Source organism: Zosterops lateralis (assembly GCF_965231275.1).
Source record: "Zosterops lateralis genome assembly, chromosome: 1".
Classification (NCBI taxonomy): Eukaryota; Metazoa; Chordata; class Aves; order Passeriformes; family Zosteropidae; genus Zosterops; species Zosterops lateralis.
In genome coordinates, this window is record NC_139762.1 from 4,770,605 (window position 1) to 4,791,766 (window position 21,162).

At 44.0% G+C, this 21,162-nt stretch overlaps 1 protein-coding gene and 1 long non-coding RNA gene across 4 annotated transcripts in view; one reads left to right on the forward strand and one right to left on the reverse strand.

Annotated features, from left to right (window-relative positions):
* LOC310907600 overlaps positions 1-21,162 on the reverse strand; it is a 544,908-nt gene that overhangs the window by 168,825 nt on the left and 354,921 nt on the right. The window lies entirely within an intron of this gene.
* Positions 1-21,162, forward strand: part of CRHR2 (corticotropin releasing hormone receptor 2) — a 140,792-nt gene that overhangs the window by 75,409 nt on the left and 44,221 nt on the right. For 2 of the 3 annotated variants that reach the window (XM_083882073.1, XM_083882074.1), the window contains one exon: positions 6,647-6,753. The exons of the other annotated variant lie outside the window; for it this stretch is intronic. In XM_083882073.1, the coding sequence (XP_083738199.1) occupies positions 6,647-6,753 (107 nt within the window). The remainder of the gene's footprint in view (positions 1-6,646; positions 6,754-21,162) is intronic. 3 annotated transcript variants of the gene reach the window in all.

Here is a 21,162-nt window from a genome sequence, read left to right on the forward strand (position 1 = left end):
TCCCTTCATTCTTCTCAATGACATTTCTCAGCATAAATGAATGCTAAACTAAACTTAAGGTTAACCTGCTAATTTGGGACTTCTGAGAGAGATTCCATTTCTGTCTCTACAACAAAACCTCCCTGTGAATTGTGGCAAATCACTTATCCTCCCTCCATATCCCCTACTCAACATGTTTTTTTTTTTTTTAATGGATGCTTTATCTCGCTCTGTCCCTGATGATATGTGTTTATGCAGATTTTTCCTAGCTCTGTTCAGAGCCTACAGCTGCCACAGTAAATGTTAGTAATAATAGCAATAAGACCTAAAGCCTCTTTGGCACTAAAAAATAAGTTCAACCAGCTGATTCCACCCTATATCTGCCCATTCTGAGGTCTCATCAACAACTGACCTTTACAGTTCTCAATGTCATTTCTCCTTAAGCAAATATGTAAAGGGGCAGCAACAGAAAAAATACATAAAAAGTAGACTCAGGACCCAGATGTTTTTAGGAGATTGAGCAGGACTAGGCAGATTTAAATTAGCATATGGGGTTAAGTTCCTTCAGAAAGGCTGTGAGGAATTATGCAAATCCCTTTTCTTTCCAGATGTCTCAGAGACATCATAGACATTCACCCTCACACAGTTTAAGCCTTCAAAACCTTCATATTCTTCCTCCTGTGTTGAGTGTTGTGGTGGGACGCAACCCCACAAAGGCTTTGTGCTGTCTCTGCCAGGAGTGTCTTTTCCCTCTAGGAGCCAGGGTGGAGCCCAGCAGCTCAGACTGGTTTGTTTTGGGGTTCATTCAGCTTATCTTGTCCTTGAAGTTATGCCATGCCAGGGACAGAGAGGAGGAAGATGAGATCTCACATTTAGTCCTCTGGGACTCTCTGGCGTGGTGCTGCCCCCCAAAAATCTGGGATGTGCTTTGGCTGTGGTGCAGATCCATCCTGTAAGATCCATGTGCTTGGTCAGTGTGGGTTGTCACCAGTGAATCAGAAAACAAATAACAGCACACCAGCTGCTGAGGAGGACCTGTTCTTACCTCCTGGCTAATTTAATCCCCCCTCCTTTTCCTAGAGGCTCCCAGGAATTAAGAAAAGTTGTGGCAGTACCTGGATGCCACCCAGAGGGACATTTAAGATGTTCTGGCATAGTGGAGGAGGCTCCCATAGCAATTTAGGCCAACCTAAGCTGGCACCACCCCAGTGCAGCCCCTCCTTAAAATTCATTCCCATTTAAAATGAAAAACTAACTTGCTGCTGGGTCATGTTTTTGGATGAATCAGGTTCCTAAACCATCCCAGTGTATTGTTGCAGGAGTGTTGAGGCCAGCACAAGCTGGGGGACTGGGAGGGACAGACAGACCATGTCTTAAAAAGTGGTCAGGAGAGGAGATGTGGAGCAGCCAGTGCTGATTTGGAGAACAGGGAGCAGAGCCAGGCAAAGACTCAGTGTCTGTGCTGGGGTTTAGGTGGTACAGGAAACCTGAGCTGGGAGCAGTGAGCTGCACCCTCTCAGGAAAATGCTGCTGCATTTTAACAACACTCATGTGTTTGCATGGCTCCCAACAGTGGCTGGCTGTGTATGAGCAAATACAGAGGGGTTTTATTTGAAGAGGCTGGAGAAGTGTTGTGACTAGAGGACAGGATTATTCCCTTTGCTCTGTTTTTGCTTTTAAAAATTTTGCAGCTATGGTGATAGCCTGAAACTCCTTAAATAGCATGTTTCTTAAACAGATGAAAGTGCAGATGTTCCCCCACCCTTGCTTACAGAGGCTTAAAAACTCATTTATTAGATCTTTAAAGATTTGTGACAAGCTTTGCAAATATTAATATTTGTGAATATTTTTGAAATCTCTCGTAATGCTCAGTGTTACAGATGAATACTTTGTGATCTCAGAAAAAAAAATGGAAAAAAGGAACAATCCCCACAGATTTGCTCCATTTTGATTAAAGGTGAGATTCAGGTGCACAAGTGGGTCTGTTGCTATTTATTGAGTTTAGCAAATGCTAGACATCAGTCAGGGGTTAATGCCCTGTGATTTGTGTTTATTTTTAATTGAAAAAAAACAGCACTGCTTTTAAGCTTGACCACTCACAGGCAGAGTGCTAAAGAATCACATGGTTTTAATTCAGTGATTGATAACAGGGGAGAGAAAGAGGAGTTTTCAACATCAATCCTGTGCTTCATGACAGAATTTTGGTAAAGTAGCAATAGAAATTTTAGGGTTTTTTCAGCTGTGGGTCAGTCTTAGGGAGCATCAGCTCAGTGAACACACTTTCACTGGGTTATATTAATGCATCATTGCTCCACTTGTACTTGAGACCTGTGGCAGTAGATCATAAAACTCTGCTCTGACTGAGATTTAGTTCCTCAAATGTAGTTGAGTGATTTAGTTTAAAATGCCCCAGTGTCTCCATCCATCTGGCAGGTGACTGTCCTTTGGAATACCTGTGTCCTTCATGTCCAGAGGAGGAAACAGAGCTGAGGAAGGGTCTGGAGCACCAGGAGCAGCTGGGGGAGCTGGGAAAGGAGCTCAGGCTGGAGAAAAGGAGGGTCAGGGGTGACCTTGTGGCTCTGCATGACTCCCTGACAGGAGGGGACAGCCAGAGGGGTCAGGCTCTTCTCCAAGGGAACAAGGGATAGGAGGAGAGGAAACAGCCCCAGGCTGGTCCAGGGGAAGTTTAGGTTGGATATTTGTAAAAATTTCTTTAGTGAAAGGGTTTTCAGACATTGGAAGAGGCTGCCCAGGACAGTGGTGGAGTCACCATCCCTGAAAAACTCCTGGATGTGGCACCTGGGGACAGGGCTTAGTGGTGAACAGGGTGGTGCTGAGGAAGTGGTTGGAGTCAATGATCTTAAAGGTCTTTTCCAACCTTAAAATTTCTGATTCAGCAGCAGCCGTGGAGGTCAGTCCAGCTGGTACAGCTGGAATCACAAGTAGTGTCCACAGTGTTCCTCAGGGGACACAAGGTGTCTGTATGTGCACAACTGCTTCTAACCCTTGCCTTAGGTGGGTACCCAAGTGTTGGTGTCCTCCTGTCAGACTGAATCTCACCCTCTGAACAAATAGTTCCAGCCACAGGAACAAGATAGTAGAAACAATTTTGATCCAGCTGGCTGTTTGGTGGCACGATGTGTGACAAATGGAAAGATTCCCCTCAGCCTACAAGCTCCTGTGTTGAAAGGGCCTTCACTGCATCCAACACAAATCTCTGCTCTTCTTAGAAGAAAAGTGAACGTCTAAGGCAGCAAAAGATACATCTTAGCCTCCAAAAAGAGCTGTAAATCAGGAACTTTGGTCTTGTGGTCTGTGGCAGCTGTACATGAATTTGCTTCTGCTGATGTTTTGAGGTGGCTTCAAGCTGAGGAGCTGAGTTAGCACCACGCTGGGCTCAGACTAATGTATCCTGCACAGAGCACGGTCACATCAGCCACAGCAGCTCCCAGCTGGCTCAGAATGGGAAAACAGTGAGCTCAGAGTCATCTGGGATGACAAAGATACTTCCCAGTTGCTTCTGAAAGTCTGTGGAGAGGTGTCCTTATGCTGTGCTGGGGCTGAGATCATCCTGGCACCAGGAGGAATTCGGAAGTGGCTGACTGGCAATGGCGTGTGGAGCCTCCCAGGGAGACATGAGCTGTAAACACTGGCAGGGCCTGTCAGTAAGTTCTGTTAGAGGAACCAAGATCCTTGTCAGATGGTCTAAGAGTGCTGCTATTAGGTGGTTTTTGATTCAAAATCAATCACAGATCACTCTCTGAATTGTTTAGGACAGGCTAAGCAGTCACATTCTATCTGCAGCAAGGAGAAAAGTGCCCTAGGCAGAATGACTCTGTCATTAGCCTGAAGTCTGCCTTTGGGGAGCCCAGCATGCCTTAAATGTGCAAGGCAAGTGCAGGTAAAGACATTGTGCTGTCATTCCTCAGTTTACCTGCTGAGAGCTGGTGGGAGACACCTCTGCCCTGCCTGGTGTAACGATTGTCATGTCTAATGTCATGGAATGGGATTGCAGTGGTGTGAGCTGCTGTCAGGGGGTAAAAACATCTCTGGATTCCCCATCTCTGGATTCCCCATCTCTGGATTCCCCATCCCTAATAGTCTTGCAGGTCAGGTTGGACCGGGTCAGGGGTTCTGAGCAACCTGGTCTAGTAGCTGGCATTCCTGACCATGGCAGGAACCATCACTAAGGTCCCTTCTGACCCAAACCATTCCAGGATCCTATGATCTCCTTCTCTAGCTCATTTCTTATCTAACAACCCCCCTCCTAAGCCTGAACAGAATTTAAATCTTTGTTTTAGTGAAGTGAAGCATCTTCCTGAAAGCAGGAGGATATTGGGAAACACGAGAAGGTTGTTGACATTTTCAACGTAGCGCTGTCCAAGAGGGCGAGCCAGAAATGAGCTGTGCGAGTGTTTTACGTGAGCTGAGCTTTGGGGAACACACACGTGCTGTTCTGGGCACGTGCTTTTCGGCCCTGGAGGTGTTGCCTCCCATTCCAGCAGAGATGCAGATTGCATGTCGGCTGGTGGAGAGTGATCTTGCCACCCTGTCAGCTTGGTTTTCCGTAAAGCACCGAGGCAGCTCTTGTTTCTATCACATTTGAATTTGCCTTCGGGAAACCTCGTTGGCGTCAGAAGCAGAAAATACGGAATTCGTGCCTGTTTTTTCCTTTAGCATCAGTGCATCAGAGAGGAGCTGAATAATTTTGTTTTTCCGAATAGTATTATCATGTTTTGAACCGCATCTTAAAGCTTGAGTGAAGATAAAATAGTGGTCAGGAGCCAAAAAGGAGGGTGAGGCTTAACGAGCAGGAACCTCGTGCTGTAACCCAAGGTTTGCCATCTTCCAGGAGATCCCTAGCACTAAATGAGCAATTCTGAAAAAAGTTCTTAGTCAGATGGATTTGGGTTTTGATAGTGCTGCGAGAAGCAGTGAGTTGGATTCCATGATCCTTTTGGATCCCCTGGGATGTTCTGTGATCCTCTGGCTCTGTGAATTAGCAGGAGAGTCAATGAGCCCTGCAGTTTGCCAGGGCGTTGTTGAATAAAACAGCATTGCACAGGTAGTCGCATCAGGTCAAGTGAGTTTTCTTTCCCTTCAGGTGTCCCCTCGACTGAAGGATAAATAAAACACAGCTGGAATTTGCATTCCTCAGCTTCCTTTCGTTGCTTGTTTTTTTCTTTTCATCTCCAGGCAATTCAGAAAATGGGCCCGTGGATGGGGAGGTTTATTTTAGGGGATTTTACAATAGACTTAAAAATACTCTGTGTGGTTGAGTTCTGTCCAGAAACAGCACATTACACTGTGAGCTGAAGATACAGGCAGGTTTCATCATAAAAATGATTCCAAGAGAGCTCCCTGGCTCTCTGGCAAAGTGCTGGAAGATGCTTATCTTCACTGAACAATGGAACAGATTAACTACAGCTGCTGGTTATAGTTTCAGCCAAACATTCATTCACTGACAAATTCCTTTCACTGGAGTAAAATGTTAAGGGAAATTGTTAGGAGGAAAAAAAAAGAAATTCAACCAAAATTTTTTTTTAAAATATGGCCATTTGTAGGATTTTACTTTCATATTTTTATCACAAGGGAGGAAATGCAAGTGGTTGGTTTTTAAGAGCTTTGTTCTTCTGAAGGAGGGCAACATCCCAACGTGGGGAAAGATCTGCTTAACTTGAAAAGAAATAAATGACAAAACTAATAAATAAATATATTTTTCAGGGCATTTAGTGTCCCAGTAGCAAACCTCTTTCTAGCCAGCTTCAATATTTCTCTGAATAGTGTCTTTCTACTTCTTCCTAGCCAGGCAAAGAGAGGAGATGCTTCTTCTTTCTCCAAAGCCAACAGCAGCCCACCAATAAAGATGTTTCTGCAAGGTCAAATTTCAGTCACTAAAATCCCTAAATTCACTGATTTAGATGGGAGCAGGATCAAGAATCTGCCAACAATCCCCCCACATCCCAGGAAATAGACACCAATAGAGGAAATTTCACCACATATTTTGTTTGCTGCTAAAAACAACAGGATCCCATGTTTGTCAGGCTCTCCCAGAACTGAAGGGACACCACTGGGTTCCAGCTCTTTTAGTCTGCATTGGTTCTGCCCTGGGTTTGAAGGATAAAGATCAAGGATTGCATTGCCTGCAAGGAATGTCCCTCAGAGGAAAATCTGCTTGTTTGAGAAGGGCTTGTTATTTATTGTTACTGACATTTTTGTGTAAAAACCAAGCCATTTGAGTAGGAAAATGGCATAACCTGGCTCATTAAGACCATGCTGTTTCCTAAGAAAATAATGTTTTGTAACTTTTGAAACTCTGAGGCGATGTGTCTTTGGTAGGTTTGTTGCCTAAAATGACAAAGGTTTAAAGTAAGAAAACCTGAGGAAATGGAAAAAAAAATAAAAGGGGAAAAGTGGGGACAAAATAACATTTTTTGCAGATATTTGTAAGAAACCATGGACAAAACCCAAACTGAAGTGACACCAAGCCTGTATTTGTGTGCCTGGGCAATGTTGTTTGCCTTACACAGAGGCATCAGCCTTGGGACTGTTATGTCATTGTAAAGTTGAGCAAAGTAATGACTGTTTTCTGAAGTGATAAATTGTTCCTGAATGCCAGTGCTTGGAGACTGACACTGATTTAATCCTGTTATCTCTTTACCTCCAGAGGAAGTATGCGCTCCATTACAAGATTGCTCTCATCATAAACTACCTGGGGCACTGTATTTCAGTAGGGGCCCTTATAGTTGCCTTTATGCTTTTCTTGTGCTTGAGGTGAGTAATGTGTTTGCATGTTTCTAACTCGATTGGGTGACGCTTTCTGGGTTGCTCCAGCCCTCTCATGACTCTGTGCAGGTCCTGGTTGGTCCTCAAAGTGGTTGGTTGTGGCTTTTACGTTCTGTGGTTTTGCTGACTAATGTGCTGGATGAGCTCCTCCTGAGTGTAGGAGCTAAAGCCTCTTTGGATTCAGGGAAAGAACTGAACATGATTTATTGATGCAGAAAAAAAAAAAATTCAGTGAGCAGCATTCTTCATTAAGGGAGACTGGGATCTGAGTGTGTCAAGTTGCAAGTTTTGGGGGCAAGTTTTGTTTTCTCACTAGGCAGAACATGGTAATAACTTGCATTCACTGACAGCTAAAACCCAGATCTAAACCAAAGGAGACAGACAGAATGAAGTCTTTCCATTTTGCTTTGGGTTAATTTTGGGTTTTCTTTCATTCAAGGGCTTAGAAGTTTTCTTAAATAAAAAGGGAACATCATTAGTGAAGTTTAGTGCCCAGCAGTGCTCATGAAATGATGAATGCAGATCAAGGAGACTGCATAGAAACCCTTCCCTGATCTGGTCCAGGGTGCAGAAGGGAGTTTGGCAATAAGAGATGTCAGTGAAAGCAGAGTTAAGGCTGCAGGGTAGAGGAAGGACAGGAGGAAAGGCAAATTAGTACAATACAAGTAGATGTGAATCAGTCATCATATGTATGTCCACAGCCTGAGTCACAGGAATTTATTTTCATAGGAATGGCTTGGTGGGTTAATAATATATTATTTCTTGGGTTCCATGACTAGCATTTCTGTATAATTCCTGCTGTGTTGTCCAGGAAAGTTCAACCTGGACTTAAAACCAGCTCTACTGACCACTGTGCAATGATAATCCTTTAGAAAAACCTTGTTTTTAGCAGAGGATAAACTGTGGGTGGAGGACATCCTCCCCCTGCCCAGGATTACAACAGGATGATTGACAGTGACAGAATTACTGTTTTCCTGGAGCAGAGCATCCCTAAAGTCTTAGCTAAATCTTCTGAGCATTCCTAACAAGGCTTTTTCTAATAATAATAGGAATCTCCTTGCACTCCAGCATCTCTAAACAGAATAATCTATGCTAAACAAAAAAACCCCACACCTTAAAACATTAAATGGGAACTTCTGTGATGCATCAATTTAAACTTCCATTTCAAGCCCTCTACAGTGCATATAAAACACAGTGCCTGGAGACCTGAATTAATTTGCACTGGATAAAGAATGCAAATTATTCATTGAAGTAACTATATTCCCTGCTTTTATGCTCAGTCTTTTCTAAATGCTTGAGTAAATGAAAACAATATAGGTAGGATGGCATAAATTAATCCAGCTTCAAACACGGAGGTGGCCCAGCTGAATTCTTCCTAATTGTTCTTCTATTATTTAAACTTTAAGGTTTAAATCTTGCAGTCAGCTTCAACATTAAAAGCAACAACTGAGTGGTGGCAATTAAGTACTTCCCTGTACATGCTGTGAATTGAGGGGGTCTGTCACAATTGTACACCACAACGACACAAAGACTCTGACTTCAGAAAGCTGAAAAGGTGACTACTTTATTCTCTGGAAGTGTTTCTTTTTTAATACTCTTTTATACAGACTAATTTGGTTAGTGACAGGGAGACAAACTTCTTCAATTACATTGGTCAGACCAGAGGGACATCAAGAGAAGTCCCTCCTAGAGGAAAAATGTTAAACATTCTTGCCGTTACCAAAACATGTTTCTTGTTCACAGAAAATTCTCTAGGAAAGGAATTTCAGGAACCAAAACATGTCAGGCAGGAACCAAAACTGCAATAGTCCATCTTTTCAAACTCACATGGTGTCATGCAAAACGTGCCCAGTGTGCAGCCAGAGTTAACCAGCATGAGATTCCTCAGGGTCTGTCCATACACATCTGTTTTCCAAAGTTCTGGAGATGTTCCAGTGAAGGCAACCCAAATTCATGTTTCATTGCAGGTTGTTGCTACCTGGATTTTGGGTTATGGACATCTTCATCACATTTACCTCTATAAAGTGCCCCAAGAACAATTCAGTTTTGATAATCAATTTCTTTTATTTGGGGCTTTTTTTTTTTTTTTATGCTGTTTTATTTTGGATGGAAGAAAGTATGATGAAATTGGGTGAAAGGAAAGAATTTAGGTTATTCTTGGCCAAAAAAAATGCAGTCTGATAGCTCCTCCTGATCTTGACCTAAAGTAGAAATCTGCCAGTTCCCTATTCCTGCCCCACTCCATCCATCTACCTCACTCTGTGAGTCCCTGCTGAGGATGAAAACAGAGACTTCCAGGAAGATTAAAGTTTTAATCTGCTCCCAATTTTTATGCTTCTCCCCCATGACCTGCTCGATTTTCCTTTACTCTGTCAGTGCAGGTGGATCCCAAAGGCAGCCCTGTCTCAAGGGGGAGGCTGGAGCACACCTGCTCTCCTGCTGGCGAGGCTTTGAGATCTCTCACTCTGGGGGTTTTAGGAGCAAGTGAAATATTTGTCTGGCATGGCAAAAGGTGTTTCTGTGGTGTTCAGCTGGTCGGGAGGGTGTTCTGCTTTTGGAAATGAGCTTCACCATCACTGGTGCTGCCCCAGTCCGGTGGGACTTAGTCTTCCAGCTTAGTCCTCAGTTGTGCTGAAGTGGGAAGGGGGAAGGAAATGGATCTCGACCCTATTTTTCCAAATTTATCCTGTCACCCAGCTGCTTTCTTCCTCAATTCCTCAAGCAGCTTCATCCTTCATTCACATCCTCCACCTTCCATTTAGTAGAAAAGTCCTACTGCCCTGAACACTGAGATCTCAGATGTAGCAGCAGGTGATGAAATCATCTGCCATTTGTGTCCATGAGACCCCAGCACAACTGGGAAGGGATGAGAGCTCAGCCAGGGCCCCCTTTTCCTGTCAAGACCCGTTTTAGCCTTGTTTTCTCCAATTCTGTCACGTCTGAACCCAAGCAATGGCAAACAAGCCAGTAAACATTCCATTTAGCACCTAAATGATAAAAAGTGAAGGAGAGGGCTTGATTGTTGCTGGCACAGGGGCTGAATGCCAGTGAGTCACTGAGGCAGCTCCTGAAGGTCCAAGTCAACATCATTTTCTCAAGGTCTAAATGTAGGTGGTCCTAAAATTGTGAGAGCTGTGCTGTCTGTATACCATGCAAAGCCAAACAAATTCACAAGCAAAAAGAAATACACTAAGAAGGAAAAGCAAAGAATTTGTGCACGAAGTGTGCTGTAGAGGTGGATTGATCTCCAGTGCAGGCCCTGGAGAGGTTCGTTCAGGGCATTTCACTTGGTGTTATTGAATGGATCTGCACTGCTGGGATTCTCACAGTCTGTCTGTTCTCATTAATAGTCAAGGTTTGCTCCCTCCCTCAGGTGCACACAGGCAGCTCCCACTGACTCAGCCTCATCATCCCACTGAATCACAATCCCACACTGCTGGAGCAGAAACTTTCCAAAGGAGGAATCCTGCTATCACTAATACCAATCAAGCTGAAGAAAAAGAAAATAATAATAATAATAAAAAAAATCCAAAGGATTAAAATACTTCTTTTGAATCACATTTTTCCTTTGCTGTTGCTGATAATGCAGAAACCCAATTTGCTTTGATTTTCCCTCATCGCTGTGCTTTTAAAGCATCCTCTGAGGTAGAATAGGAGTCCTTTTTAAAAATCCTGACTTGTTATTAAACAATGTGCTGGCAGTGGCCAGCAGCGACCTGGGTGGACTCCATCAGAAGAAGCTTTATTTGTGCAGTGGTTATCAGAGAAGAAGTAGGGGAAAAAAGGTATTTGTTCTGGGAAGCATCCACGTCCCTGCTGAGTTTTGAATCCAATAAAGGATGGTGCTGACAGGAAGATAGGCTGGAGATTAAAAATGGCATGTCCTTGCTGGATAAAGGCAGCTCTAAAAACAACCAAACCCACAAACATTGTCATAACATCTTTTGTTACTACTATGGTGGCAGTGAAAGCAAATTGAGGTTTTGAGGGAAATTCTGCTTTCCTGTTGCCCTTAAATTTAGCTCTTTCTTTTTCCCCAGTAAAGCATCTGATATGTTTTGGGTTTTTTTGTTTGTTTTTTTTTCTCATAGGCCTGGGGCAGCGTCCCCATTCTTTCTTATGACTACACACAGATTGCCTAAATCCCACATATTACTTCTCCCCAAAAGACTGGAACATTTTTTTTCCTAAAACAATATAGTCACTTTTTTTTTCCTCCCCAAACCATCTCCTGTCTACTTTCCTTTATCCTCTCCTGTTCCAAGCTCCTTTGGACTACTACCCTGTGGCTCCTCAGTCTGGTGCAGGATTGGCAGGATTGCTGCTGCAGGCCTCTGTAAGGATGGAAAAGTTTGATTAAATGATTTGTAGAAACCTGTCAGGAGAAATGCAGAGCATCAGTACAGAGCAGGTTTCATACAGCAAAGTGATGTGACAACTCTCAGAACCTGCAGACTGAGGATATCTCAGGTGGGAAGGAGATCTGCACTATTAGTTCTGGTTTGCATTTAAAAGGATGAGGTTTCTGATATGATTAAAGCAGAGCAGGCTCCACATCTAAGGCACAATCCTTTCTTGTTGTGGAGCAAGAGGAAAGAGCAAAGTCCCAGGTCAGGACATCACCTAACAGAGTTCATGTCAGTGCTCCATGTCCCCCCTCATCTCCTGCCTTCCCACCCAGCCCAGTTCAGTCTGTTCCAGCTGCCACTTCAATAGCAGAGCCTTCATTAATGATTCAGGCTCATGGCAATTTTAAACTTCACCATAACTCCTGGGATGGGCTGGGTGCAGTGGCTGTGGGTTTGAGCACAGCTCTGTCCCATCCTCTAACAGTCCACAATAAAGTCACAGAGAAAGGCAGGAATGAAAATCACAGAACTCTGTAAAATGACAAACTTAAAGATGAGGCCATCTTTAAATACAGAAAATCTGAAGTGCCTGTACTGCCCGAGTCTCTGTGAAGAGCCTCATCTGATGAACTCAGATGAAGGCTAGAAACACTTTGGCTATTGATTAACCCCAAGCCATTGCCTTTGCTTCTCACTGCCTTTACTCGCCCCTCTCTTCATCTCACATCTGCAGGACTTGTTCTGTAGACTCTTTGTATAGAGCCTGCCCCACACAAAACAAAACCCCAGAGAGCAGGGCCCTCATGAGCTCCTGGAATAATACCAGTAATTAAAAGTGTGCTCAGAGAGCTCTGTTCTTAAAATGTGAAAGCTTTCACAAGCTCCATCTGAAATGGTGGTATTGTCACCTCGCACAGTGAAGGCCACTGAGGAGTGTTGTTGCTGTCTGTAAATGCATCACCATTCAATAAACACTGGAAAACTGAAGAGGTGCTTATGATCAAGGACAGTGTCAGTGCAAGAAAAAATGGGATAGGTGCTCTACAGACAGATTGGTGAGCGGATATGAAAGGGTGATTTCCAGCCCACAGAGCTGAGGGGTCCCACAGCAGTGTGGCAGAGGAGAAAATTTAAGTTGGAATCAAACTTGAGTATCAGGAATTTATGAAATGCTTTTGCCCAGTTCCTTTCTTGACCTGAGGTTTGGAGGCCACTTCCTATCCTGTGCTAGAAATATGTTACTGCTGGTGTATTTCTGCTGCTGCCAAGAGTTTGGCTGTGAGTTTTTGGAGATGGACATGAACTTCTTTGAATTCTGATTATAGAACTGCTCTTACAAGATCTACATCTATGTTGACTGGCAAGCTAAAACTTGTCTGTGTTCTACTTCTGATGATGATGGGGTGGTTTTGGGAACAGTGGAGAAAACATTGCAACTTTTCCAAGATTTTAGAGAAAGGAGGAAAGCAAAGTTGATCTGTGCAGTTTATATATGAATCATGTTCAGGAGTGCAATTTGATTTAAAAAAAAAAACATATCCTGAGTCATCTCTGAGAAGGAAAATCAGAGAATATGTTTTCAAGATGATGTTTAGAGTTATGAACCTCATGCACCTGCAGCTGTTCAAGTGCTAAATGGCTCAATTTCAGTTTTCACCCATGGAATTGCATGTGTAGGTCCCTCACTAACCCCACTGTAGTTTTTCAGAACTCAGGAACCTTCTCTTCTGCCTAATCTAAAAGATAATTTAGGTGCTGGAGGGTGTCCAGAGAAGGGAACAGAGCTGGGAAGGGGCTGGAGCATCAGGAACAGCTGAGGGAGCTGGGAAAGGGGCCCAGCCTGGAGAAAAGGAGGCTCAGGGGGGACCTTGTAGCTCTGCACAACTCCTTGACAGGAGGGGACAGCCAGGGGGGTCAGGCTCTGCTCCCAGGGAACAGGGACAGGATGAGAGGAAACAGCCTCGAGTTGTATCAGGGGAAGTTTAGGTTGGATATTAGGGAAAATTTCTTCACTGAAAGAGTTATCAGGCATTGGAACAGGCTGTCCAGGGCTGTGGCAGAGTCACCATCCCTGTAAATGCCCAAAAAACGTGGATGTGGCTCTTGGGGACAGTGTTTAGTGGTGCTGGGTCAATGGTTGGACTTGATGATCTTGGAGGGCTTTTCCAACCTGAACAATTCCATGGTTCTGTGAATTCTGCTGCTTCACATTGCTCTGTCAGCTAAAACATGAGAGAGAGGAGAGGTGGATGTTTCTGTCCCCCCTAAATGGGCCATGGACCCCCCTGGCAGCCTCTGGGTTTCCTCTGCCTGTTATGGGAACAGCAGCTTCCCTGGGGATGTGCCCAGGCTGAACCGCTGGACACATTTCCTAATGCCCAGTGAGCACCAGCAGAATGAGGATTTTAGACCAAGAACAGGAATTATTATTTGGGAGCTTTCCAATCTTTCCTGGATTCCTGGCCAAATGCTCCAAAATAATTAAGTATTTCACACCATGTCTTGGTGTAAATGAGGCCAAGGAGAGTGTGAACTGCAGCATCAGCAGCTCAGACTTTCCTCCTTGGTTTATCACCACAGGATTATATGTAGATAATGTAATAAACTTTGCTAATTGTGTAATTGTATTTAAAGTTAAAAAAAAAAAAAAAAAAAAAAAAAAAAAAAAAAAAAAAAAGCATAACCTTTGAATTCTCTAGCTGGTAATTTAAATTAATTTGGTTTCAGATTTTTTTTTTTTTTTGTACAATCCCATAAGGGAATTATGAATGAGGACATGCTATGCACTCTTATTTCCCAAACAGTAGCTGTAAGCCAGATCAACTACTCTGAGCTCTCACTGTCTGCCTTCTGAAGTCCTGTCTCTGATTTGTGCAATCCCACTGCAGTGGTCAATCTCCATGGAAAACATTCCTTTTTCCACAGTGTGGAATGATAACTATAACCTGTGTCATAAAACCTGAGCTGCAAGGTGTTTTCTGCTCAAAAAGATACTTTGCAGCCCTGTTTTCTCTTCGTTCAAAAACTACTGGCATCTGACCACCATTTAGTGGAGCAAATGGGAGCAGATTCCTCTATCTTCTTCAGCCACAATCACATGCTGCACTAAATGAAGTCATCTGTATTTTTTATCATTCTTGTGAAAATTGGGAATTTTCTCCAGTGGATGACTTGATTGCCCAGTCGAGGTTGGAGTTGAGTTCTTGGAGTTTCAGGGTTTCAATTATCCTTTATTTAAGTAGTGAGCACAGGCAGTCTGGGGCTGCCCAGCCTGTTGTGTGTTGTGTTGGCTGCATCCTCCCCACCCCTGGAACATCAGTGCTGAAAAGCCTTTGTGTCTAAAGCAGGCAGGATGCCCCATGTCCTGCAATTAAAAACTGGCTTGAAGGGAGGAGAGTGAAGCTTTGGAAAAGACAAATGCACAGACGGTCCCACAGTGGGTTTATTTTTAGGGTCTCTGCACATCCTAAATACTCATGGAAGCTGCTGCTTCTCTCCTTCACCTGAACATTTCACTCCTGTCCTCGTGATAAAGCTGTCACTTCCTTCCAGGCTCCCATCCTTCCCTTGCTTTTCCTGTGGGAATATTTACATTCCCCCAGGCAACTGCCACCAACGAGCTGATTTTCCCTGCCAGCCTCTCCAGCTGCTGTTCCCATCTGGAAGCATTAGGGGCTCCAGAATATGTGCACTGATTGAGCACACAGGGGAAACCATGGGGACCTCAGGGGAGGCTTCCATGTGGGTGAAAGCAAATAGGCCCTGACAGGCACAGAGCCTGGGAAGTAACTTGCTGTGAGGTATTCTTCCCACTCCGTGCCATTTATGGGTTGTACATGTGCTCTGCCTGCCCTAGAAAAGACTAAAGAGGGGAAATGGTTTTTCAAGTATTGCCCATGATTCTCCTTCTGGCGTGTTCCAGTCGTGGAATGGGAAGGGCTCCAGCAAAGTGCACTCCTATTTCTCCTATCAACTGTTTCCAGAGAGACTTAGGGACAGCAGTCTTAATTGAACATCATTATTAATGGAATACTACATGAATTAATAGAAGGTTTCCAAGCTTCCTTAATAAAGTGCTCATTTGCAATTATTTCTATGCAGATGATTCAACTAATTCAGCAAGCTTTCAACCACTCTGGCACATTATTATGATTGTTAATGCTAATTGTTTGTCTCATGCTTCGAATCAGAAAATAGTGGCTCTGTGCATCCCAGAGGAAAAATACCACTGTATGGATAGAGTGAGAAAAAACCCAATAAATCAACAGAAAGCTACTCCGAGTTTTACCAGGGCTATTTATAGATGTCCATTTCTGAAATCAGTGAGGCCACCTTTACAGAAAGAGTTGATGTGATTTTCTTTCTGCCTTTCCAGATCTCACAATTTTGCAAGGCAAAAGAATGGGGTTTCTATTTCTCTGCTTTCTCTGTCGAATCACACAATTAAGGTCATTTGGTGGAAATAATTAGCAGGACATCCTCTCTCTACCAACAATCAGAAGCTCTTTGGGCCCACCTCTGAGCCAGGCTGCAGTCAGCTGCTGGAGAATTTTGGGGTTTTTTCCCCTGTTTTCCTTCATGGAAGCCCAGCTCTGACACCCTGCTCAAGAGGCAGTTCAGGGTGGTGGTGGTAGGAAACCAAATCAGGGAAAAACATGGTCTGTTCTCAGATCAAATAAAGGGGTTGTTGTTATGTGCAGTTTCTCACAATACACCTGGCTCTTGATTTACTAATTAGAAAGGCCAAGGAAAAGCATGTTGGCTTTCACTTTAATTGCTGCTTCATGTCCAGCCTGCTGCAGAGCTGAGCCAGGTGCTCTGTGTGTGTGGTGAGAGGGGGCTCATCCCAGATAATCTCATCTGGTTTGGCCAGCACAGCCACAGACAGGCTCTGGGACTCTGGATTCCCTGGAATACGCACATCTTCCTATAGGCCCATGGAGATTCGTTGAGGTTAGGAGTAGACCTCTAACCATTGACTCCAACCATTACCCCAGCACTGCCAGGTCCACCACTGAACCCTGTCCCCAAGTGCCACATCAAAATGTTTTTTAACACTTTCCAGGGATGGTGACTCCAGCATTGCCCTGGGCAGGCTTTTCCTATGCCTGATCACCCTTTAAGCAAATAAATTTTTCCTAATGCCCAATCTAAACCTTCCCTGTTGCACTTTGAGGCCATTTCCTCTGATCCTGTCCCATTACCTGGGAGCAGAGCTCAACCCTCATGCACCCTCATGCCAGGGAGTTCTAGAGAGTGGGAAGTCCCTCCCTGAGCGTCCTTTTCTGCAGACTAAACACCCCCAGTCCTCAGCTGCTCCTCATCAAACTTTTGCTCCAGAGTCTTCCTCAGCTTTATTTCCCTTCTCTGCACAAGCCTCGCTACTGTTGTCCCCAAATTCCTGCAAATATAATGCCCGGCCCTTCATAACTCAGTCTCCTATGAGAGTGTGCTGTCATTTGCTACACTCCTCTACCCAAAACCTCACATCACCAACCTTTGAAACAGGCTTGGTATCATGTAGACCCACCCATGACGAGAAAACCACAAAATTCTCCTGGTGACACCATGCTCAGGGCACTTTCTCTTCCTTCCTTCCTTCATTCTCTCCAACTGGAAGGATAGAGGAGAACAGTATTTGTGTTTCTTATCCTTTAATCAGTTGTCTGGGTCATAAAGACATGAAAATATGAGGACATGAAGATATGAAGACACGAAAACATGAGGATATGAAAACATGAAAACATGAGGGTATGAGGACACCTCTGCTCAAACCCACAGCAGGACTCCTGTGCCATCAGACCCTCATGAGAAACTCCTGCCCTTTCAGGAGGAGGTGTCTGGTTATTCAGCATGGAAAGCAGTAGTTCTTAAGAAATTATGAGGAACCGATGAACACTTTAATTTACAAAGCCAAGATGCCTCCAGTGGCAATATCTTTTCTCTCCGTGTCAGAAATTGTCTGTCCTTTTCTCTTCTCAAGGAAATCCTTTTCCTTCTGCCTGCTCCTTCGCTCAGGGTGGCACACAGCCCTTGCTTGTGCCTGTCTGACCTTGCTGTATTTCAGGGGGATATTTCCTGCCCAAAATCTGCTGTCAGGCACAGCTAGAGGTGAAATCGCTGCACGAACTGTGTGACTGCAGGGTGCAGCACCAAGCACTCCTCCCACAGTCCATGGATGAGCAGTTTCTTGCTATCCTGATCCAGGCTTTTTCTGTTCCTTCACCTTGCAGCTCCCAAAGGACAGGAGGGGGTGCATTTGTGAGGAAATGCCTCCTCATCCAGCCCTTGGGAGTGGGCAGACAAGCAGAGGAGAGGAGCCCACACAGATGAAGGTGTTCTACTGTGACTAACAGGTTATGGGCTCTTCAATCTATCATGTTAGTGGAGTAATCTGTGGTCTGACCCTGTAGGAAGGCATCCCCCACACCCCCAGCAGGTGTTTGCAAAGAGGGAAAGAGTTTCACTTTAGCTCTAGACATTTTAGGAAGTTTGCCTAGATTTTTCCATACTCTCCTGGCAGTGATTGGCTCAGGGCCAAGAGAGAAGCATCTATTAAACCTTTTCATTGTTCTTCAAATCCTCTATCTCTCCTTGTTGGCAGCAAGCCAGGTTGTCCCTCCTAATTGTCCCTCCAAATGGGCCCTCCTAAAACATTCATTATTTAGGAAGGAGCACTAAAGAAGTGAGAGGCTTTTTGGGGTGTTTTCAGCAAAGTGTCAGAGGTTTCTGGGACACCTGTGTGTGACTTCTCATTTGTTTTCTGTAATGTTTGTTATTTTGTTATTTTTCTTTATTAAGCCTTTTGTTTAACAAAACACCTCTGAAGAGCAGTCTCACTAAATAATTTTAGCCACTTCCCTGCAAAGGCTGGACCCTCAGAGATTGATACATTTACACCTGGTTCATTACACTCTGACCATGTTCTAACCTGTATCACAACCCCAGAGAACATAAACCACAAGTCCAGTGACTCCTGGGAGGAGTTGGGGCCACCAGCGAGGTCATTTAATGCATTTAAATGCAGTTTCAGAATCAGGAATATCTTCTGACTGCCAGGAGCAAGGAGGTAAGAGCAAGGAACAACTTGCAGTTCAACTCCCCTGTTTCCAATGTTCTTTCCCAAATTAATTTTTACTGATCTCCACAGGGACTGAGTCCCAGACTAAATTGCACATTGGTCTGAGTGAACATGAAGTTCTTATGTCTTTATGTTCTGACCTCAGTCTTTAAGTCTGTGGTGAGGGAACTGCTGCAGCTTCTCTCTTTATTCCATCCATCCTCAGACCCGTGCACCAGGGAAGAGCTAGCAGAAGAGTCCAGCCAAAGCTTTGACAAGTGATTTTTTGTCTGAAAAGGATTAGGGTAGGAAGGAAATACAGGAAATAATTAATTCCTCCTCAGTTGAAGCCTGTAACCTCAGTCTGTGGTGTCTTGTGATGTGCCAGCCTTCAGGATCTCTGGGGTGATTTGTGCTGCTGTTCCTGCACCATTCAGCACACATCAAGGCTTGTAAAACAAGTGGAAATGGCATAAAGTGATGTTACCTGACATGAAGATGAATAGGAAACCTTCTATCATCAGATCCTTTGGGCTGGGGAACTCTGAATGGCTCTGTAAGTCACAATTCCTTCCCAGCAGTGCTGTAATTGTGTCTGAAGCAGGAGTTCAGCACCCAGCCTCGTCAGCGCCCATTTCTCCCCTCTCCCCTGTGACTCTTTCCCTCTTAAGAGGCAACTCTGTGCTCTCATTTCCTTCAGGTTCCATTGCCACCAACCCTAGGTTGTGGTATCTCCCTCCTGAGGTCAGAACAACCCCAAATTTCTGGATTTTGAGGGAAGTCATTCATGCCAACCCCTGTGCCTCCAGAAAAGCTCCATTCACCAACTTGTAACACAACTTAATGTGTTTTAAATTCCACCTCCTGCCAGTTGCAGCATCAGAGGAATTTCTTTCCTGTGCTGCCTGTGAGGGCAGTTATTGCTGCTCCTGGAGCTCAGGCTTGGTTGCTTTTCCACTCCACAGAGCAAAGGCAGTAATTAATCAAGGAGAAAGGAGCTGTGGAGCTCATTGTCATAGAAGACTGATACCAGTGTTTAAGTTTTCAAAATGGGACAGGTCATTTTCATGACTAACAGGAGTATTTACATTTAAATTAAGGCTCATAAATTTTAGCTACCTTCTATCTGCAAAGAGCCAGGAAAAGACCTGTGGAGGATAAATGACTCCTATGAGTATTCTGAGTTGTTTTTTTTTTTTTTTCCCTCGGGCTTTGAGATGAATGAGTATGACAAGGTCAGCTTTGTCCTTCCAGCAAGCATTAGCTGTGCTGCAGGTCTCCTGTTGTTCAGCACTTTTGTTGCCCAGTTTGGCAAATGTCCTTCATTCAGTGCCCACCTCAGACTCCAGCCTGGCTGCAGGGATGAATTCTGTGCCCAGCAGAGCAGTCTCATGTGAATAAAGCCTGGAATGAGGAGATCCTTTCCTCATTATCCCTCCAGATGCTTTACACCGACTAAATTACAATAATTCCACTCAGCAGCAGTGCCTGAAAATGAGAGCAGCTTTCTCAGGTGGCTGCCAAGAGATTGTTCCCCTGCTCCATGGACTGCAGCCCTGCACTGCTGTGCCCTGCAGCCTCCAGACACTTCATTATCCTGCAGATTCTCTCTCCCCACTACAAACCTGACACAGTTATTTCTCAAGCTTTCCCTGCCCTTGGCTGTGAATTGCATTACTGCCACTGTGATTTCTGTGCTAGTGGTAGTTAGGAGGCAGAACTATGGGCTCTGGGCTCGTTGTGAACAATAACAAACTTTCGGTGTTGGGATTTCTATTAAAAGAAAATTCAAAGGAAAACCAAAAAAAAAAAAAAAAAAAAAAGGAAAAGGTTAAAAACATTCTGTGCCTGGGGTCACATTACTGCCTGAGTTATTTAAGAAAGTCTGTGACACTTTCAGACATCTCTCAGATTATCTTTCATGGCTCTGTTAGCCCCAAAGACAGGAAACTTTTTAGCAGTGAAAGCCTCTATTTACCATCCAGGCCAAACACCCAGAGTCTCCAAAGGGGAATGAGGCACTGGTGTGGGATTACTCACATACCCAGAATATGGTTTTTGCAAAAGGCAGTGGGACAGGAGAGCCAACTGTCCCTGTTTCATGTCCAAAGCCATAGCTTCAGGCTTCAGTTTGGTCATTTCCAACTGCTGGCTTTATTTATATTTTACTTAATTTTACACCAGGAACACACCTTCCCTCAACAAATGGGGCTTTTTTGAAAAACAAGGAGTGTTTTGATAATTATCTGTTAAAATTGGGTGCTTCCAACACAGAGCAGAACCTCTTGCTCTGAGTCTTGGACAGACATCACTAAAGGTCTGAAGGATGCAGACTGATGGGCAAAGAAATAAAAACCAGTAGGAACCAAGAAATAGTAAGGAGGGCAAAGATCATGTAGGCACTAGATAAAAACACAAAACTATAGAATTGTTAAGGTTGGAAAAGACCTTTGAGGTCATCAAGTCCACTGAGTTTGTCTTAAGACAAAGAAGACAATGTGGTTTTGATGACTGGGATCTTCCTGGGGAAAAAACTCTTGTTTATGAACCACAAATCTACAACTCTTCATTTGATCCTGTTTCCTTGTGTGTCCAGTCCAATGTCCTGCTGTAAATCTTGTGGCAGTAAGATTTTCCCTAGCCAGATCTAGTGATGTTCAAACATATGGGATGATTACACTAAAAAAAAAAATCTAAATATGTCTGTATCTAAATGGATGCCTGCAGCAAGGATTTTTTTTTCCTCCCACTCCTTTATCTTACCTTTGCCAAGAAATATGTTCAGGTGGCAAATGTGCCAGATCTCTTTTGTTTGTTAGAGCTCTCAAAATCAATTAATTTCATCTCAATAACTCACAGTTTGACTTGAATTTCCTTTGTTTTAGTCCCCTGCCTTCTCTCCTTAGAAGCAATGTTTCAAATTCACCCTTTCATTTGCTGATTCTTGACCTGGAGGGAGTGAACAAAATGTGCAGGTGAAGAGCAGCT